This window comes from Siphateles boraxobius, unplaced genomic scaffold (genome assembly GCF_051911475.1).
Source record: "Siphateles boraxobius isolate OS27281-9 unplaced genomic scaffold, OSU_SipBor_1 7, whole genome shotgun sequence".
NCBI classification, from domain to species: domain Eukaryota; kingdom Metazoa; phylum Chordata; class Actinopteri; order Cypriniformes; family Leuciscidae; genus Siphateles; species Siphateles boraxobius.
Window position 1 is genome coordinate 28,995,297 of NW_027509197.1, and position 15,545 is coordinate 29,010,841.

A 15,545-nucleotide genomic window follows, 5' to 3' on the forward strand; every position below is an offset into this window, starting at 1 on the left:
AAGGGACGGACGCTGCGTGTCCTGCCATACTCCCGGCATCCCCTTGGGTCGCTTGCTTCAGTAACTTTAGAAGCTGGCGGCTTGTGTATTCAAGGGTTATTTATAGCTTCCTGGTCGGTGACGTCACTTGCTGTGACGCTCCATCTCTCCATTGACTGATTTCATTCATGCTTCAGACGCGTTACGCTGGGGGGCGTTCCCACTGCGATTACACGCAGCGTCCGTCCCTTCGGGGAACTAGGGTTACATGCGTAACCCGGGGCGTTTTTTGCCTCGACATTATGGTGGAGTGTAGATTTATGTGGGAGAAAAAAGTAATTTAAAGTAGTTTAACCAAGCTGCAACATAACAAAATGTGAAAAAGGGGTACAAATACTTATATATTGCAGCTATTCTGAGAATCTTTCATCATGGCATTCTGTGCATTCAATGTTTATATATTCAAATGTTGACATTTTAAATTAGTTCGCCTTCGTTTTCACACAAGACGATCTTTCAAATCAGTGCTGGACCAGATCACTAGAATACCAGAAGCTCTTTCTTTCCCACTCGGAATATTAATGTTTCCTCTCATCCTCTCATCTGGAGGCACTTTCCTGATTGGGGAAATGTTCCTCAATCACTGAGATTTCAGAGAATTTTTCGAGCTCAGTTTTGCTGGAATTACTGCTGAAGGGGCGTTATTGTCAATTGGCATGGGAACATTATGCCCTGTCAGATGATGATGAGAGAGAAGATCGCAAAGCATGTCATGTTTTGCAGTGACATGTTGTGAGAGTTACCATTTTGACAGTAAAGTTTGTTTCACAAATATGCAATGAAATATTAGCATGAAACACATAGAATAACTCATTAAAAGGAATAGTTTATTCAGAAATTAATATTCTGTCATTATTTATTCACCCTCATTCTAAACCCAAATCTCTTGCTTTCTTCTGTGGAACACAATAGGAGGATTTTGAAGAATGTTCTGGTCACTCATTTCTATGCAATTACAATGAATGAAGACTGAGGCTTTTGGGAACCAGATCATTCTGATTTAAGAATGAAATATCCCATAAATGACACAAAAGTCATCATAAAAGTCATCCATCTGTAACAAATTCTTCTGATTTGCATATTTTCAGTGAATCAATATCTAGTTTACAGTGGTCATAATTCATTCATGAATCAGATTGATCTGGTTCTTGAGTTCAACTCACTAACTCTAGATACATGTCTTTTACTTAACAAAGCTGACTTCAGAGGACTTAAAGTATAGTGCATCGAATGGACTACTTTTAAGACACTATTATGGTGATTTGCATCCTGTTTTGAAGCTTGAAATCTCGAAATTCCCTCTTTATTGTAATTGCATGAAAAAGAGCAATGAGTCCTTGATTACTCAAAATCAAGACTTTTTGTCTTATTTACTTAACACCAACATTCCCATAATTCTTCTTGCTCATTAGAGAGATATAATGTGATCAGATTATAGTGACTGATCTGAATAATACTTGTTTGCTTTATTAGATTGTTCACCGAACAGCTGTGCCAAGCACACTGGCTGTCGACTGGATTGGAAAGAACTTGTACTGGTGTGACGTGGAGAGAAAGACGCTGGAAGTGTCCAAATCCAACGGTTTATACCCCACCGTCTTAGTGAGCTCTGGTTTGAAGAACCCCACGGACCTGGCTCTGGACGCTCAAACCGGGTACAAATGCTGCCTTTTCAAATTTGCACAATATCCTTTCTACTTTTCACCAACAGTCCATTGAGACTTGATTTTGTCACGAGTAAAAGAATTAATGCATAGTCCCCCAGAACAATGGGAATAGATATTCTCTGTTTAAAACAACTGTGATGAGATTGTGTCTCATGTTATATGAAGTTCATGGATGAGGGTCACTCTCTGTCCCTCAGGTATGTGTTTTGGATTGACTGCTGTGAAAACCCTCACGTCGGTCGAGTTGGTATGGACGGCCAAGGCCAAAGCATTATTGTGAACAAAGAGATCTACAGCCCCTCTGCTCTAACCATTGACTACACAAACAAGAGAATCTACTGGGCTGATGATAATCACATCCTTTTTGCCAACATGGACGGTTCTCAGAGGCACCGGGGTACAAAATGAGTCTTAAATTTGTTAATTTTCCATGTACTGGATTTCTACCATAACAAGGCAGAATTGGATAAAAGAAACTTCAATAAAGCCTTTTAACAGTATAATATTGCAAGACCACAATCTCCTGTGTATATACGCATAGCATATGCAAAAAGAAATCAAAGATATGTTATTATACATTCGCAAAATTTAAAATGTAAATTTCACTTGAGAACAGTGAATTTGAGAGTTGTTGGATAATGATTTTGATTAAATCACTTATATATGCAGTAATTCATCTTTAATGATGGTGCATGTTATGATGCTCTCTACCTCAGTACCTCATGACCACATCCAGGGTGTGATGGGGCTCACACTGTTCGAGGACTTCATTTATTGGACCGACGGGAAGTCCAAATCTCTCCGCCGAGCTCATAAGACCACCGGTGCTAATGCTGTCGAGCTCCTAAATTCATGGCAAGCCATTAAGTCTGTCATTGTCTACCACCCACTGCGCCAGCCTGAAGGTAGACATGGTTTAAAATAAATAGTATATTCATTTTATGCTTGGTTTGCCCAGAAATGAAAATGCTTTCATCATTATTTATTCACTCTTACACAGCTCTTTCCATTTACAAACATTTAAATCCTAGTTTAAATGTTGTTCTGGAAGACTTGGAATGTTCCAAAATGTAACATTATATTATATTATATTATATATTATAAATTATATTATATTATATTATATTATATTATATTATATTATATTATATTATATTATATTATGGATTACTTTTGTGTAATATGAAGTTTTATGTAACAAAGTTGGGGAAGAGCACGTTCAGGTAATCAACCAATCAGCACAAGAGGAAGCCGGTATAAATATAGCCTTCCCTCACCTCTGTCCCAAGACAGTTTTACAGCATCCCTCCGCCACCCCATCACCTCACTCCTGGTTGGTTTTCTATCCCAGTCAAAGGGGGGGGGAGTACTCTGGGTTCGGGCCGAATTCCGAGCTTGGAGCCCTCTCCCGGACAGCACGCCAAATACACATAAATTACTACATCTGATTTCATGTACATGTGAACTTGTGAAATGGCAAGAGCTGCATAACTATTCCTTTAAAATGTACTATTCAGAAACAATGCATTTCTATCCCCTTTTTACAGTCCCCAAACACCAATGTCAAGTGGCCAATGGAGGTTGTAGCCACTTGTGTTTACTCTCTCCTGGTGGAGGTCACAAGTGTGCCTGCCCAACTAACTTCTACTTGGCCGCCGATAATAAGACATGCCTGTCCAACTGCACAGCCAGCCAGGTCTGTATGCCAAAATATGATTCCATGTCATTAGTCGGAACTGCAAGGATTGTTCCAGTTTGTGTAACCCATAACCGATTGACATTTTTCGCTGTGTTGGACTTTTTTTTTGCAGTTCCGCTGTGGAACGGATGAGTGTATCCCCTTCTGGTGGAAATGCGATACAGTAGACGACTGCGGTGATGGGTCTGATGAGCCTGCGGATTGTCGTGAGTGCTCACCTTCCAATGTTATTTTTGTTTTGAACAGTCTGTAATATTCATGTGGTGTCAGAACCGGGGGTTTAAGAAAAATCCAAAAAGTGTGTGGGGCACATTCTAAACCTCATCAGCCTCCCTTTACAAGTATGATTCTGTTTTATATGCCTAGTTGCAACGGTTACACTCATATGAGACCAGCATAAAAACTCATCTTTCTAGAAATGTCAGCATTATTGTTTTTTGTCATACAGATTTAAAGTAGGGAGGCCTACTTGTGACAACAATGATTATAAAAATGCTGGTTTTGATCAGACAACTTTGTTTTTCTTCTGTTGTTCACGGTAGATGACTTCCTGTAAGCTGCTCAGTGTTCTAACTTGGGTCATGAATATTAATTACATTATGTGATCTTGTGATTTGCTGAAAGGCAAAAACTGAAAGATGAGCCCAAGCCATGTTGGATTACAGTTTATCGCTAGCATGTTCGTTCAAAACAACTGTTTGGCAGAGACTTCAGCTTAATCTTAAATTCAGCATGAAATAGTAATATTCACCTTATCTATTTTCTAAATTCATGCAATTGATCTTGTTGTGAACGATTCATCCATTTATATGCTTTTTCATTTATTTATTTACTCTTTTTTGCCTTTTTATTCAGATTTTTTGTCAGAATTTCATATCTCAATCTTTCAGTGAAACAACAGAATTCTCAATAGTGATGAATATTCTTTGAATAATTTTGTTTGCATAAACCCTGCCCCTTTCTCACATTCGTCCGTCCAATCAATAGAACCAAGTCCCATCTTAATTTTTCTTTTCGATAATCCGTTTCACACACCGTTTCAGATGTATGATTATTGTTACTTCCGTTACATTGCAAGTACTAAAGTCTTTGTTTTTACACAGTTGACGACAGTATCACAAAACAAAATGCAGTGATTATTTTTCAAAACAAGAGAAGAAATTCTGTCATTTCTAAAACTGCCTTCCCCACCAGTTATAATGGCCTCTGATTGCACCACATACCAGTGCTGTTAAATACAGTATGAAGATGAACTAGTTCACAGCTTCACGCTAGACTGACCTTTAAGTTGCGGGAAAGTCTGAACTTTTGTTCTTTCATTTCTGTTTCCCAGTGAGCTTGTTTTTAGATTTACTTTGTGTCTTGGTGATTTACTTGAACAGTACAAACAGAAAATGACAGGCTGCCGATGACTGCTGTTAATAGGTGGAACCTCTGTTGTTCGATAAAGTGCAGGGGGCATTAAATATCGTAGAAGTGCTTTTAGAGAAATAATGGAATGTGGGTTGACCCGCCCATTTCAGGCAACCTCACGCAGCTTAGGTTTAAAACGCATACCTATGCGCAAATTGCTTTGAATCCTCCGGAGTTCACTGTTAATCATCATTTTTGCAGCGGAATTCAAATGCCAGCCTGGACGTTTTCAGTGTGGCACTGGCCTTTGTGCCTTACCTCCCTTTATATGCGATGGAGAGAATGACTGCGGGGACAACTCAGATGAGGCCAACTGTGGTGAGCAGAATAATACATAATGTACGAAAGCTGTTCTTAAATGCCATGTTCTTATCGACAGATCCATTGTTTTTCCTCTCTGTGTGAGGCTACCGGGTCTTCCTTGTAGAATTCGGTTCCTATGAAGTATGTGGCATGCATGAGCAAGAAAAATCTGCCTGGAATTTTCATCAGCAGCAAATCTTCTTTAGAACAGCTGTCTCTGAATGTTCAATTATACAGACTATTGCTGCTATCAAATGATCAATATCCACTTTTATTTTGTCATTTAACGATCGTAATCGGGATGTATTGGGCCAACATGGATTTAAGATTCAAGACGTTTAGTGCTTTTAATACAAAATTATATTGTTCCTCTTTCATCTCAGTTTTATTCTTATTGCATCCCGAAGCATTTTGAAACAACCAAATATGACCGGTATGTGGATGATCGTGTTGCATTGACCCTGCACGATGATGTATCTAATGGTTTTTCTCACTACAATGTCTCCCCCCATTTGCAGATACATACATCTGTCTGTCGGGACAGTTCAAGTGTACCCGAAAGCAGAAGTGTATACCTTTAAATCTTCGTTGCAATGGTCAGGACGACTGCGGGGATGGCGAGGATGAGACAGACTGCCGTAAGCAATGCCATGACACTTTGTGCTCCCTCCATTAAACATTTAACAATAATGGGCCTGATTCTCGTAAACTAAAGGGTGTTGTGACAGAATTGTTCAAACTCTGCCAAATTTGGCTTTTCCCCTGTGAATTTAATGATCCAGACTGACAAATCTCAAATGTGGCTTTTATCCCGCCACATGAGTTGGCTGGTTGGGAGCTAAAAGGGTAGCCAGGTGCTTATTGGGTATTCAGGGAGAAAAAGCACCTTCCCTTGGAAAGGTAGCATGACTTGTCATCGAGAATAGAGTCACCTGGTGTGGAAATGTGCAAAGAATTTTAGAAAATAATTTGCTTTAATGCTTTTTCAACTAAACATTTTGTCCAACAGTGAACACGTATGCGTTACAAAGGAATTCTGTCATTTGTGTTTTGTTTTTTTTCTGAACAGTTAAAGGACATTTCCACCACAATGTAATTTTCTTCACATCTTATTTAGAAAGGACTGTGGTGGAATTTAAGTGTTTTATATATATATATATATATATATATATATATATATATATATATATATATATATATATATATATATAACGGGAGGTGGCTTTTGTCTGGCTAAGGTAATTTATTATGTTATAAAGATTTGAATAACATTTTCAAATCCTATTATGTGATTTAAAAAATAAATCAACCTTTTTTTTACCTTGACTTTTCAGCCGTTTTATATTTTATCTCAGGCATGCATCACTTTACTTACACTTTTGCCTGCTTGATAACCAAATACACTCATTTTTGCTAGTAGCAAATTTGTTGTTCCATTAGTGGAGAAATTGTTGGCTCAGGGTCCCAACTGAGGTAATTTTTTGTAAAAATGTCATTCAAGCCATTCATATTTTACCATAATAAATATTGAAATGGTTGTTATGTTTTACTCTTTGCAAGATTGTAGTAGTTAAGTTTAAAAAATATATAATCTATTATTATGAAGTTTGATCCAACATCTAAGGCAGATATTTGAAAAGTAGGAGAAATCTATGATGATGGCATGGTAACCCTTTACAAGGATTTTAATTTGACCGTCATGCAAAAAACAATCATACTTTTAATCATAGTAAAAAAATAAAAATAAAAATGCTATAAATATATATATAATTACGTGTCATTAAACTCCCGACCTTTATTAACATTTCTAGGTTGTCATTTCCTCCATTCTTGGGTGGTAATTGCAGAAGACCTTGTCATAACTTAAAGAAAGTGAAGATGTCAATTACATTATTCCTTTCTACTGAATCATGGTCATTATGTGTAAGAATGACCTTTACAAATGCAAGAAGTTGTATATCCCCCCCCCCCCTCCCTCGCACTCTTACAATAGCTTATCCCGCTATTTCCTCTCTATCGTAATGTTCCAGCTGAGAGCACTTGTTCTCCAGACCAGTTCCAGTGTAAGGCCACCATGCATTGCATCTCAAAGCTGTGGGTGTGTGACGAGGACCCGGATTGTGCTGACGGCTCTGACGAGGCCAATTGTGGTGAGTGGCCACAGTTATTATTCACAAATCAAAGCCTTGGTCAGCTACACGCGCAGACCCGCTGAAAGTCTGATTGAGGCTAATGTCAATTCTGTGTGTTCCCACAGTCTTCTCTCTCTATGATGAAGTGAGGCCAGCTTTAATCATGAGCCACTCGGCTTTTATTAGCTGTGGCTTGTAACAATTCCCCTGGGCCTGTTTTGTTGCCTGAATGCCTGATTTAGTTTGACAGTGGCACATCAGCGGTGGCCTCACATATTGCGTTCTTCCTCGGCTATGTGTTCCAGACATTTAAAGTGCCGATACACCAGGAAAACAATTTCTGAGGGTTCGCTGGATGTAATTTGCTCAGAATAATTTTCTATACTCTATATTGAACAAGCGAGCTGTGTACCTCATTTTATTAGTACCACTCGTTTGATCTATACTGAATATATAGAGATATACTTCAGAGATTCACCTAGATGTCTCTATAGGCAACTGAACCCTAGTTCAATTGTAACCTCATAAATGACTGACTTGGAACGCTCTACATAGGCAGAAACTCCGGGCTGCAAATAAATAACATTGAACACATGAAACGGGAGAAGACTTTACTCACAGTTGATTTCAATAGAGTTTTCCCATAGCATATTGCTAAGCTTAAAACATGATACTCTTATAAACACAAAACTATTTGCTGATTTATTTCTAAAATGTTTAAAATACACTTCAAAAGTTTGGTGTCGGTAAGATTTTTTTGAAAGAAGTATTTTATGTTTACCAAGGCTGCATTCATTTTATTAAAAAAACAGTAATACTGTGAAATATTATTACAATTAAATTAAGCAATTAAAATGTAATTTATTCATACAGTATGATGGCAAAGCTGAATTTTCAGTCTTCATTGCACATGATCCTACAGAAATCATTCTAATATGCTGATTTAGTGCTCTAGAAACATTTATTATATTATAAATGTTGAAAACAGTTGTACTGCTTAATATTTTCATAGTAAAAGTGATACATCTTTTCAGGATTCTTTGATGAATCTAAAGTTAAAAAGCCTTTACTGTCAATTTTGATCAATTTAGCTAAATAAATCTATTAATTTCTGTAAAAAAAACAGGGGGGGGGGTAGTTCTATAAAATAATTTTACTTACTATTATTTTATTCTCGGGAATGCATAGAGAAAATGAATGTAAAATCATTACATTAAACATAGAGTACAGTATCTTATTAATATAGTGTGCAACTCTAAAAATAAGTTTTGTAAAAGGGAAAAAAGACAAAAGTGTCTTTTTGGAACATGCCTTAAAAATGCTGCCTACTGTTTGTAGTCAGCTCACTAGGTTTTAAGTCAGAGCATAGTCTTTTGACCCTCAAACATTAGACTCTATACTGCACGCTGATGTTGTTCCTTTTTGTACTCTAACATCATTGTGGATAATCATTTATTTACATTGTGGATATGACCTCTAAGTAGATGTTTAAAGGCAATTGTGCTCAATTTATGGTGTACATATAACACTTTGACATCCCAGCAGGGAAGATGAACATGGCTTTCCCAAATCGGCAAACAAAAGAAATTAAATCAATATCTTGGCTGTTGCAGGAGGGGACAATTACATTGTTGGAATTTGATTGAGAAAATTGGTTTTATTGCATTGGCTGAACAATCTGATGTTGTTATGGATTATCCGTAACTCAGAGAAAAATCCCCCAAGTGAGTGACACATCCATGGAACAGTGGAGGGGTCACTTTGTAATTGAGGTGTGACGGCTCCTCTAGTGTCTCCATTGATTTTCCAGACGTGACACACTTTATCTACATCGGACTGCAAGTAATTATAGATCTTTATCTTGGCAATTGATGTCAAATGGTATACCATTAATGTAACAGGGTAGCTTTATTGATACTCACCAGCTCACTTTTTGTAACTGTGGGAATTACAAACATACATAAATAAGTGGAAATGCATGTAGATTTAGAAGATCTATGAGTAAATTCTGCCTTTACATGAATATGCATAGTTGTATCTTAGAAGACCCTAATGCAGTGGCTTCTACATATGTTGTGCCATTCATCAGTGTTTGTGAAAGACAAATATTATTATTATTAATTATATATTACAAAACAATAAGCAGGATTTTTTTTCTCTCAGATGCCAATGTCTCTAGATGTTTCTTTAGAAAAAATTCTATCATTATAGTAAAAGCAACATGCCTGTGCCACATTAGAGAATATTTAAGCAGTAGAATCTGTCAAGGGAGATATTCTAGGATGCCCTTTTATTATTTCACACTAATGAAAACCGGCAAGTATTTGCAGTTTACTTCTCTTTGGCTGTGTTCTTGGAAAAAAAACATCTCTCTCAATCTACTGTAACCAAAGTTTTGATCTGATGATGTGATCCCCCTGTGCGTTCATTAAAGTCACCATAAAACCACAATTCTTATTTTTTTATTGAGTATTGTGATATTTATATAAATGATTTATTGTTCACATCACATTTATTTTATTCATTTCAAACCAAAATGATCCATCGATCCAATCCATTCCCAATGGACACAATCAAGTCCCACCCTACATTTTTTCTAGTTTAATAAGCCATTCACTCGGATTTTATTCACACTAGGGAAGAAAAGACTATCGCAGTGTCTGTTTCATGCCGACTTTAACAGTTCTTCTTGGCTCTAGTACCTCAGAAAGTTCTTAGTTTATATAACATTAACACTACACGTACTCTGGAAAAAGGTGGAATAAGCTCCTTCAGAAATGTTCATCGCAGATTGTGCAGAGGTGACAAAGTGTTTGATGTTACGTGTCAAGTGTTCAGGTTATTGAGGATAGAAGATATCGGCACCACAGTCAGGTATCTCATCTTATGGTGTGTTAGCCTCTTGAGTGTGGGCATGTTTTGAGCTTCGTGTCAGATCCGGGCCCAGGAACCCTGAGGAAATGATGATTATGTGTCGAAATGCAGTAGCATTGCATTAATATTCATGCACTTTTGAAGCCATTTTCATCTGTGTGTTTGTTTGTGTCTGATGAAAAAGATGAAAAGACCTGCGGACCTCATGAATTTCGCTGTGAGAATAACAACTGTATCCCGGACCACTGGAGATGTGATAGCCAGAATGACTGCGGAGACAACTCCGATGAGGAGCATTGCAGTGAGTCACTCTCATCTCCCTGAGCACAGTAAAGCTTTTTCCACACTCGTGTTTGTACTAAATTGTTTTAACTGTCAAGAAACATTGTCTGGAATCTTCAGAGGCCAGTTTCACAGACTATTTGAAGATTTCTTGCTTTCTGTCTGTTTGTTTACCATTTGTCTGTTCGGTTCTGATCTTGCTCACATTGCCACAAAGAAAGATCAACTATTTAAGTGTGTTTTATCCCATGTCATCTTTTACTTATGTTTAAAACCCATATGTTCTTTCCATACAAGTTATCATGGGCTGTCAAATTTTATAAAAAACTAGAAACTGTTGCATGGATGAGATCTACAGTATGTGCTCTCTACAATTATTAATGTTTTTATCGTCAAATTTTGCTAAACCAAATTGTTAGAATGTTATCTGGAGAATACTTACTTTTTTTAAATTTAGAAGTTTAATATGATGGTAACACTTTACTTAAAGCCTATATATATATATATATATATATATATATATATATATATATATATATATATATATATATATATATATATATAAAGCATTATGAAAGTATTATGCCTGTAATGCACCTTATAATGCACTGTATGGTCTCATGAATAACTGTAATCAGTGTTATAATACATTATAATAATTATCTATTCATTGAACACACCTTTAATGCATTAAAACATGAAAAACTACCAATTTTTAAATGTAACAAGGAATCTGCAAATATTATAATGTTTTTAAACCTTGATTACAATTATGCAGATATAAAAATAATAATATAATGCATTATAATGTACATTATGAATACTTTATAATTATACATAATTATACATAAATGCTTCAAGTAAAGTGTTTACTAAATTATTTTTTTAGAACAAAATTTTTTCTTACTTTTATATGTGGTTAAAACAAAATGAGTTTGAATAAATAATGAGCATGTATAATGTATAATGTCCAATGTATAATGTTTGATGCCCCTTTTTCATACTTTATGTTGTTAAATCAACAGCCTATTTCAAACAGTTTATATTAACAGGTTTTTCTAACCACCCAACATGTTTTTCTAGCCATTACAGCCTGGGAACTGTGAGAACAGCCCTTTTATAAGTTCTAATTGCTGATTAGTCTGCAAATAGCTCCTTTTAAGTTCTTGGCAAACTTGCAAGAACCTTGAAAACAGATGGTACAATGCCAATTCGTGTCCAAGTGCCAGGCCACTTTGGCAGTTTTGATTTGCTCTTGCTGCCACTATGCTGCCTATGCTAAGGTTTACTTCAGTCTTTTCAGTGAGAGCATGGTCATGATAGCTGTGCATCTTTAGCTGTCTTATTGTGCTTTCATCCATGCAGAGCCGGTGACCTGTAATCATAAGGATTTTGCCTGTGCCAGTGGGGACTGTATCTCAGCACGCTTCCGTTGTGATGGTGACTATGACTGCGCTGATAATTCAGATGAGGTCAGTGAATGCTAGATGTCATTCGAGGTCAGCACAGCAGTTGTCTTATATTCCCGAACATTCCCTTCTAGCCATTTATTTTAAAGCTGTTTAATATCGTTTTTCATACATCATTAGTCCTCATTATCGTAGCAAGTGATGAAGAGTGGATTATTTTTACATTTGACTTACAAAACTCCTGACTCTCTCCCTGATTATTATCAATAAACAGTCCAAAAATTATTTAAAAAAAGATACACTGAAGTATGAAATGACACTGGACTGAATTTGTCATTGCTTTGTGCTTTTTCAGAAGGATTGTGAGACTCATTGCGCAGAGGATCAGTTTCAATGCCACAACAATCTCTGCATCTCACGTAAATGGTTGTGCGATGGCCAGGAAGACTGTAAGACAGGGGAAGATGAGAGAAATTGCCTAGGAACAGGTAACTTTATCACATCTTGTGGTCTTTAAAGCTCAAGTTTATCATTTCTGCACTACTAGCATCACCAAACAGTTACACACACAATTATTCCCTAAATATTTCCCCTGTCAAACACGTAGTCCCTCCCCAAACTCACACCATTGGTTGAAATGCTCAAACAGACAGAGCAATATTGTCATAGCTGTACAAAGCCATACATGTACTTCTGCTTTTTATCTGAATACACCTACAACGTATTTGCTTAAAGTTGTCTCTGCACATGAACCTGGGAAGGGTGGGAGTATGTAAACATTGCGAACATTTAACATTTCAGCTTTAAATGTTTTATGATTACATTGTCTGATAAGTTAAATTGCTGTAGCTTACTTTTGTCTTTCAAAAGTCTGTGCATACAAACGTAATAAAGTGACTTAGTCAGCTCTCTAGTGTGTTATAATTTTTAATTTAACTTAAGAACTTATTTAGAAGCCTCAATATTTGATTATGTGCATATTTTCTATAAATCTCGTTTGAAAATGGTTGAATTGAATTTAACTGTGAAGTGTTCCATTCCAGTTCCAAAAGCCATGGTTTTTTATAATATATTTTATAATAGTATTTCTATTTTTGAGGTAAAGCTCACTAAAGCCATGTAACTGATTTTAGCATAAACAACATAAAAACAACTTTATATGATTACATGACAAAAACTTTAGATTAAGTGGGTCAGTTTACAGTTTACCCACTGTCACATATTACCCCACTCTTCCTGTACACGTCAGTTGAATGTAGCTGTGTCGGAGTGTTTTTTTACCCATGATCTGTTTTGCAGTGCTTCCCTCCTGCTCTCTAAATGAGTATGTGTGCGCCAGTGGAGGTTGTGTGTCTGCCAGCCTGAGGTGTGATGGACATGACAACTGTTTGGACAGTTCTGATGAGGTCAGTCCTCTAGCAAGACCCTCTCACCTTACATAAAGCACTCCGCTCTCAGAAACTTTGCACAAGTGCAATAGTGAGACAAAAACAAAGAGATGCACAAGTAGATATTTTGGAAACATGTTTGAGGAAAATACTACTATCCCCTATAAAACCTCTCTAGGGGAAATAAATAGATCACAACAGGTTAAAGTGGACAAGCTGGTTCAAGTTCAGTTCAAGCTGAAAATCAACATGAAAAAACGTTTAAAATCTATTCTACTTTCTTTATCTCTGATGGCACTTTTCCACTGCATGGTACGGTACAGCATGGTTCGGTACAGCACACTTTGGCGCTTTTCCACTGAATGGTACGGTACGGCTCGGCTCGGTACGGCTCACTTGTGGCGCTTTTCCACTGCATGGTACGGTACGTTAAAGCTCGGTTCGGCTCGCTTTAAGTGGTACCCCCTCTGTTGAGGTTCCAAGCAAGGGGGTAATCCATCAGCCGGAAGTTGAAGCCTCGCGGGAGCCGCCATTGTAGCAGAACTTCACCTGCTGTTAGCATTCCATTGACTCCCATTCATTTTGGCGTCACTTTGACAGCGAATAACTTTACATCTGAGGCGTCCAAATACTTCATTTGTCCATTATTTATTTCTAAATAAACATGACAATGTATAAAAGGCTCCATTACTTTGTATCTTACGTTATGGCCCCCGTAGACGCCGTTTTTGTTAAAAACAGGCTAACGATTGCGTCATAACCAGGCGACTTTATGTCTCACAATAGAGACATTACCGTATAGACAGGAGGAGAAGCTCGCAGGCAATCTTTTACTGTCTATGAGGCAATCGGGGGGACATAGAGGCATAAAGTCAAGGGAGAAGCCCATAGAGAGTCCATAAAAACAACGGGACAAAATATTTTAACAACGTTTTTGAGGAATTAGGTGATTCAGATTTGTTTTGCCACAGCTACTAGAAGATGTACAACTGTCAGACTGTTGTCACGCTCAGTTTGAGCCTGTGCATTCGCTCAGCCATCAGACAGGAAGTGCAATAATCGGGCTTCAGTCTTCTCCGTTGAAATCAATGGGGTCGCTGTGTCCATTTCTTTTACTGTCTATGGTTCCAAACGTACCGTACCGATAATAAAATGTGACGTGAAAACACTGCAGATCACTGATTGGTCAGACATACAGAATCGTCACTACCAGCGTCATTGTATTTGCGAGATATCAAACCTGCTAGATTTAAATAGCCATTAACACCCACCGCTGTGGCACCTGTTTTAAAACTACTTGCTTGACTTGCTTTTAGAAAAAAAACTTCCAAAAAAGAAATGGCTGAATCGTGGTCAGTGGACGGGAAGTGCAGACGTTCCTCTTGTTGGTTGACGAGGAGCGGATAAACTATAACGATCAGTCATAATCCCACCCAATTTGAAGCGGTACTAACTGCAGTGGAAAAGCAACCGAGCTAAAGCGAGCCGTGCCGCGCCGAGTCGTACCACGCAGTGGAAAAGCGAAGCGAAGCGAGCCGAACCATGCCGCGCCGGATCCGAACCGTACTGAGGTGTACCGAGCCGTACCATGCAGTGGAAAAGCGCCATGAAAATGAATCGCAGTTGAAAAACAAGAAGGATTCAGCTTAATAGGAAAGTACATTCAGAAGCAAAGGCAAGTTATTAAATTTCTCTGAAGGATTATGTCAAAGATTATTTGTTTTTGGCATAGCATGCACTGATGAATTGTGGAAAATAAAACCAGCTGCATGTATTAAAGGGATTAGGTGTTATTTGGTATTATTGGGTGTAATAAAATAGGCAAACATGCTTTAATGTTAAAATATATATATATATTTTTCACATACTGTACATTATTGTAGCTCCTCTATTCCCAGTCTGTCTGAAATGCACTGATTTCCACAAAGCCACTCCTTCCGAAAACCTCAGATTGCTCTTATTGGCAAGCTGACCCAGTGCGTTGTGAGTGGCCAAACACATCAAGTGTGTTGGAACTGTAACACCCCTTACCATAATCCCGAGTTTCAGCTACCAAGGCTTATGAAGCATTTGTAAACACACAGTTAATAATAATGTCAGTTCAAGCCCCAGTCGGATTCTGAAAATGTGGATATCAAGCCTTTCGATCGGAACCAACTTTGCAAGCACGACTTGAGCAGAACGTTTTACAGTGGATTTGAATATAGCCTGCATTTTGCTGCCTAGTTTTTTTTTTTTTTTTAAATCTGTTCAGCATTTAAAAATCGTTAAGTGTATTCCAGCCTTAAAGCTGATTTCAGCTGGATTTTTTATCAGTGTAGAACAGATGAAACCGTTGA

At 37.5% G+C, this 15,545-nt stretch overlaps 1 protein-coding gene across 1 annotated transcript in view; it reads left to right on the plus strand.

The window, feature by feature from the left end:
- lrp1bb (low density lipoprotein receptor-related protein 1Bb) overlaps positions 1–15,545 on the plus strand; it is a 393,159-nt gene that overhangs the window by 345,523 nt on the left and 32,091 nt on the right. The window contains exons 59-70 of the mRNA XM_077217131.1: positions 1,513–1,694; positions 1,904–2,103; positions 2,423–2,611; positions 3,254–3,402; positions 3,518–3,611; positions 5,020–5,136; positions 5,640–5,759; positions 7,152–7,271; positions 10,312–10,428; positions 11,775–11,881; positions 12,174–12,306; positions 13,118–13,224. Coding sequence (XP_077073246.1) covers positions 1,513–1,694; positions 1,904–2,103; positions 2,423–2,611; positions 3,254–3,402; positions 3,518–3,611; positions 5,020–5,136; positions 5,640–5,759; positions 7,152–7,271; positions 10,312–10,428; positions 11,775–11,881; positions 12,174–12,306; positions 13,118–13,224 — 1,635 coding nt within the window. The remainder of the gene's footprint in view (positions 1–1,512; positions 1,695–1,903; positions 2,104–2,422; positions 2,612–3,253; positions 3,403–3,517; positions 3,612–5,019; positions 5,137–5,639; positions 5,760–7,151; positions 7,272–10,311; positions 10,429–11,774; positions 11,882–12,173; positions 12,307–13,117; positions 13,225–15,545) is intronic.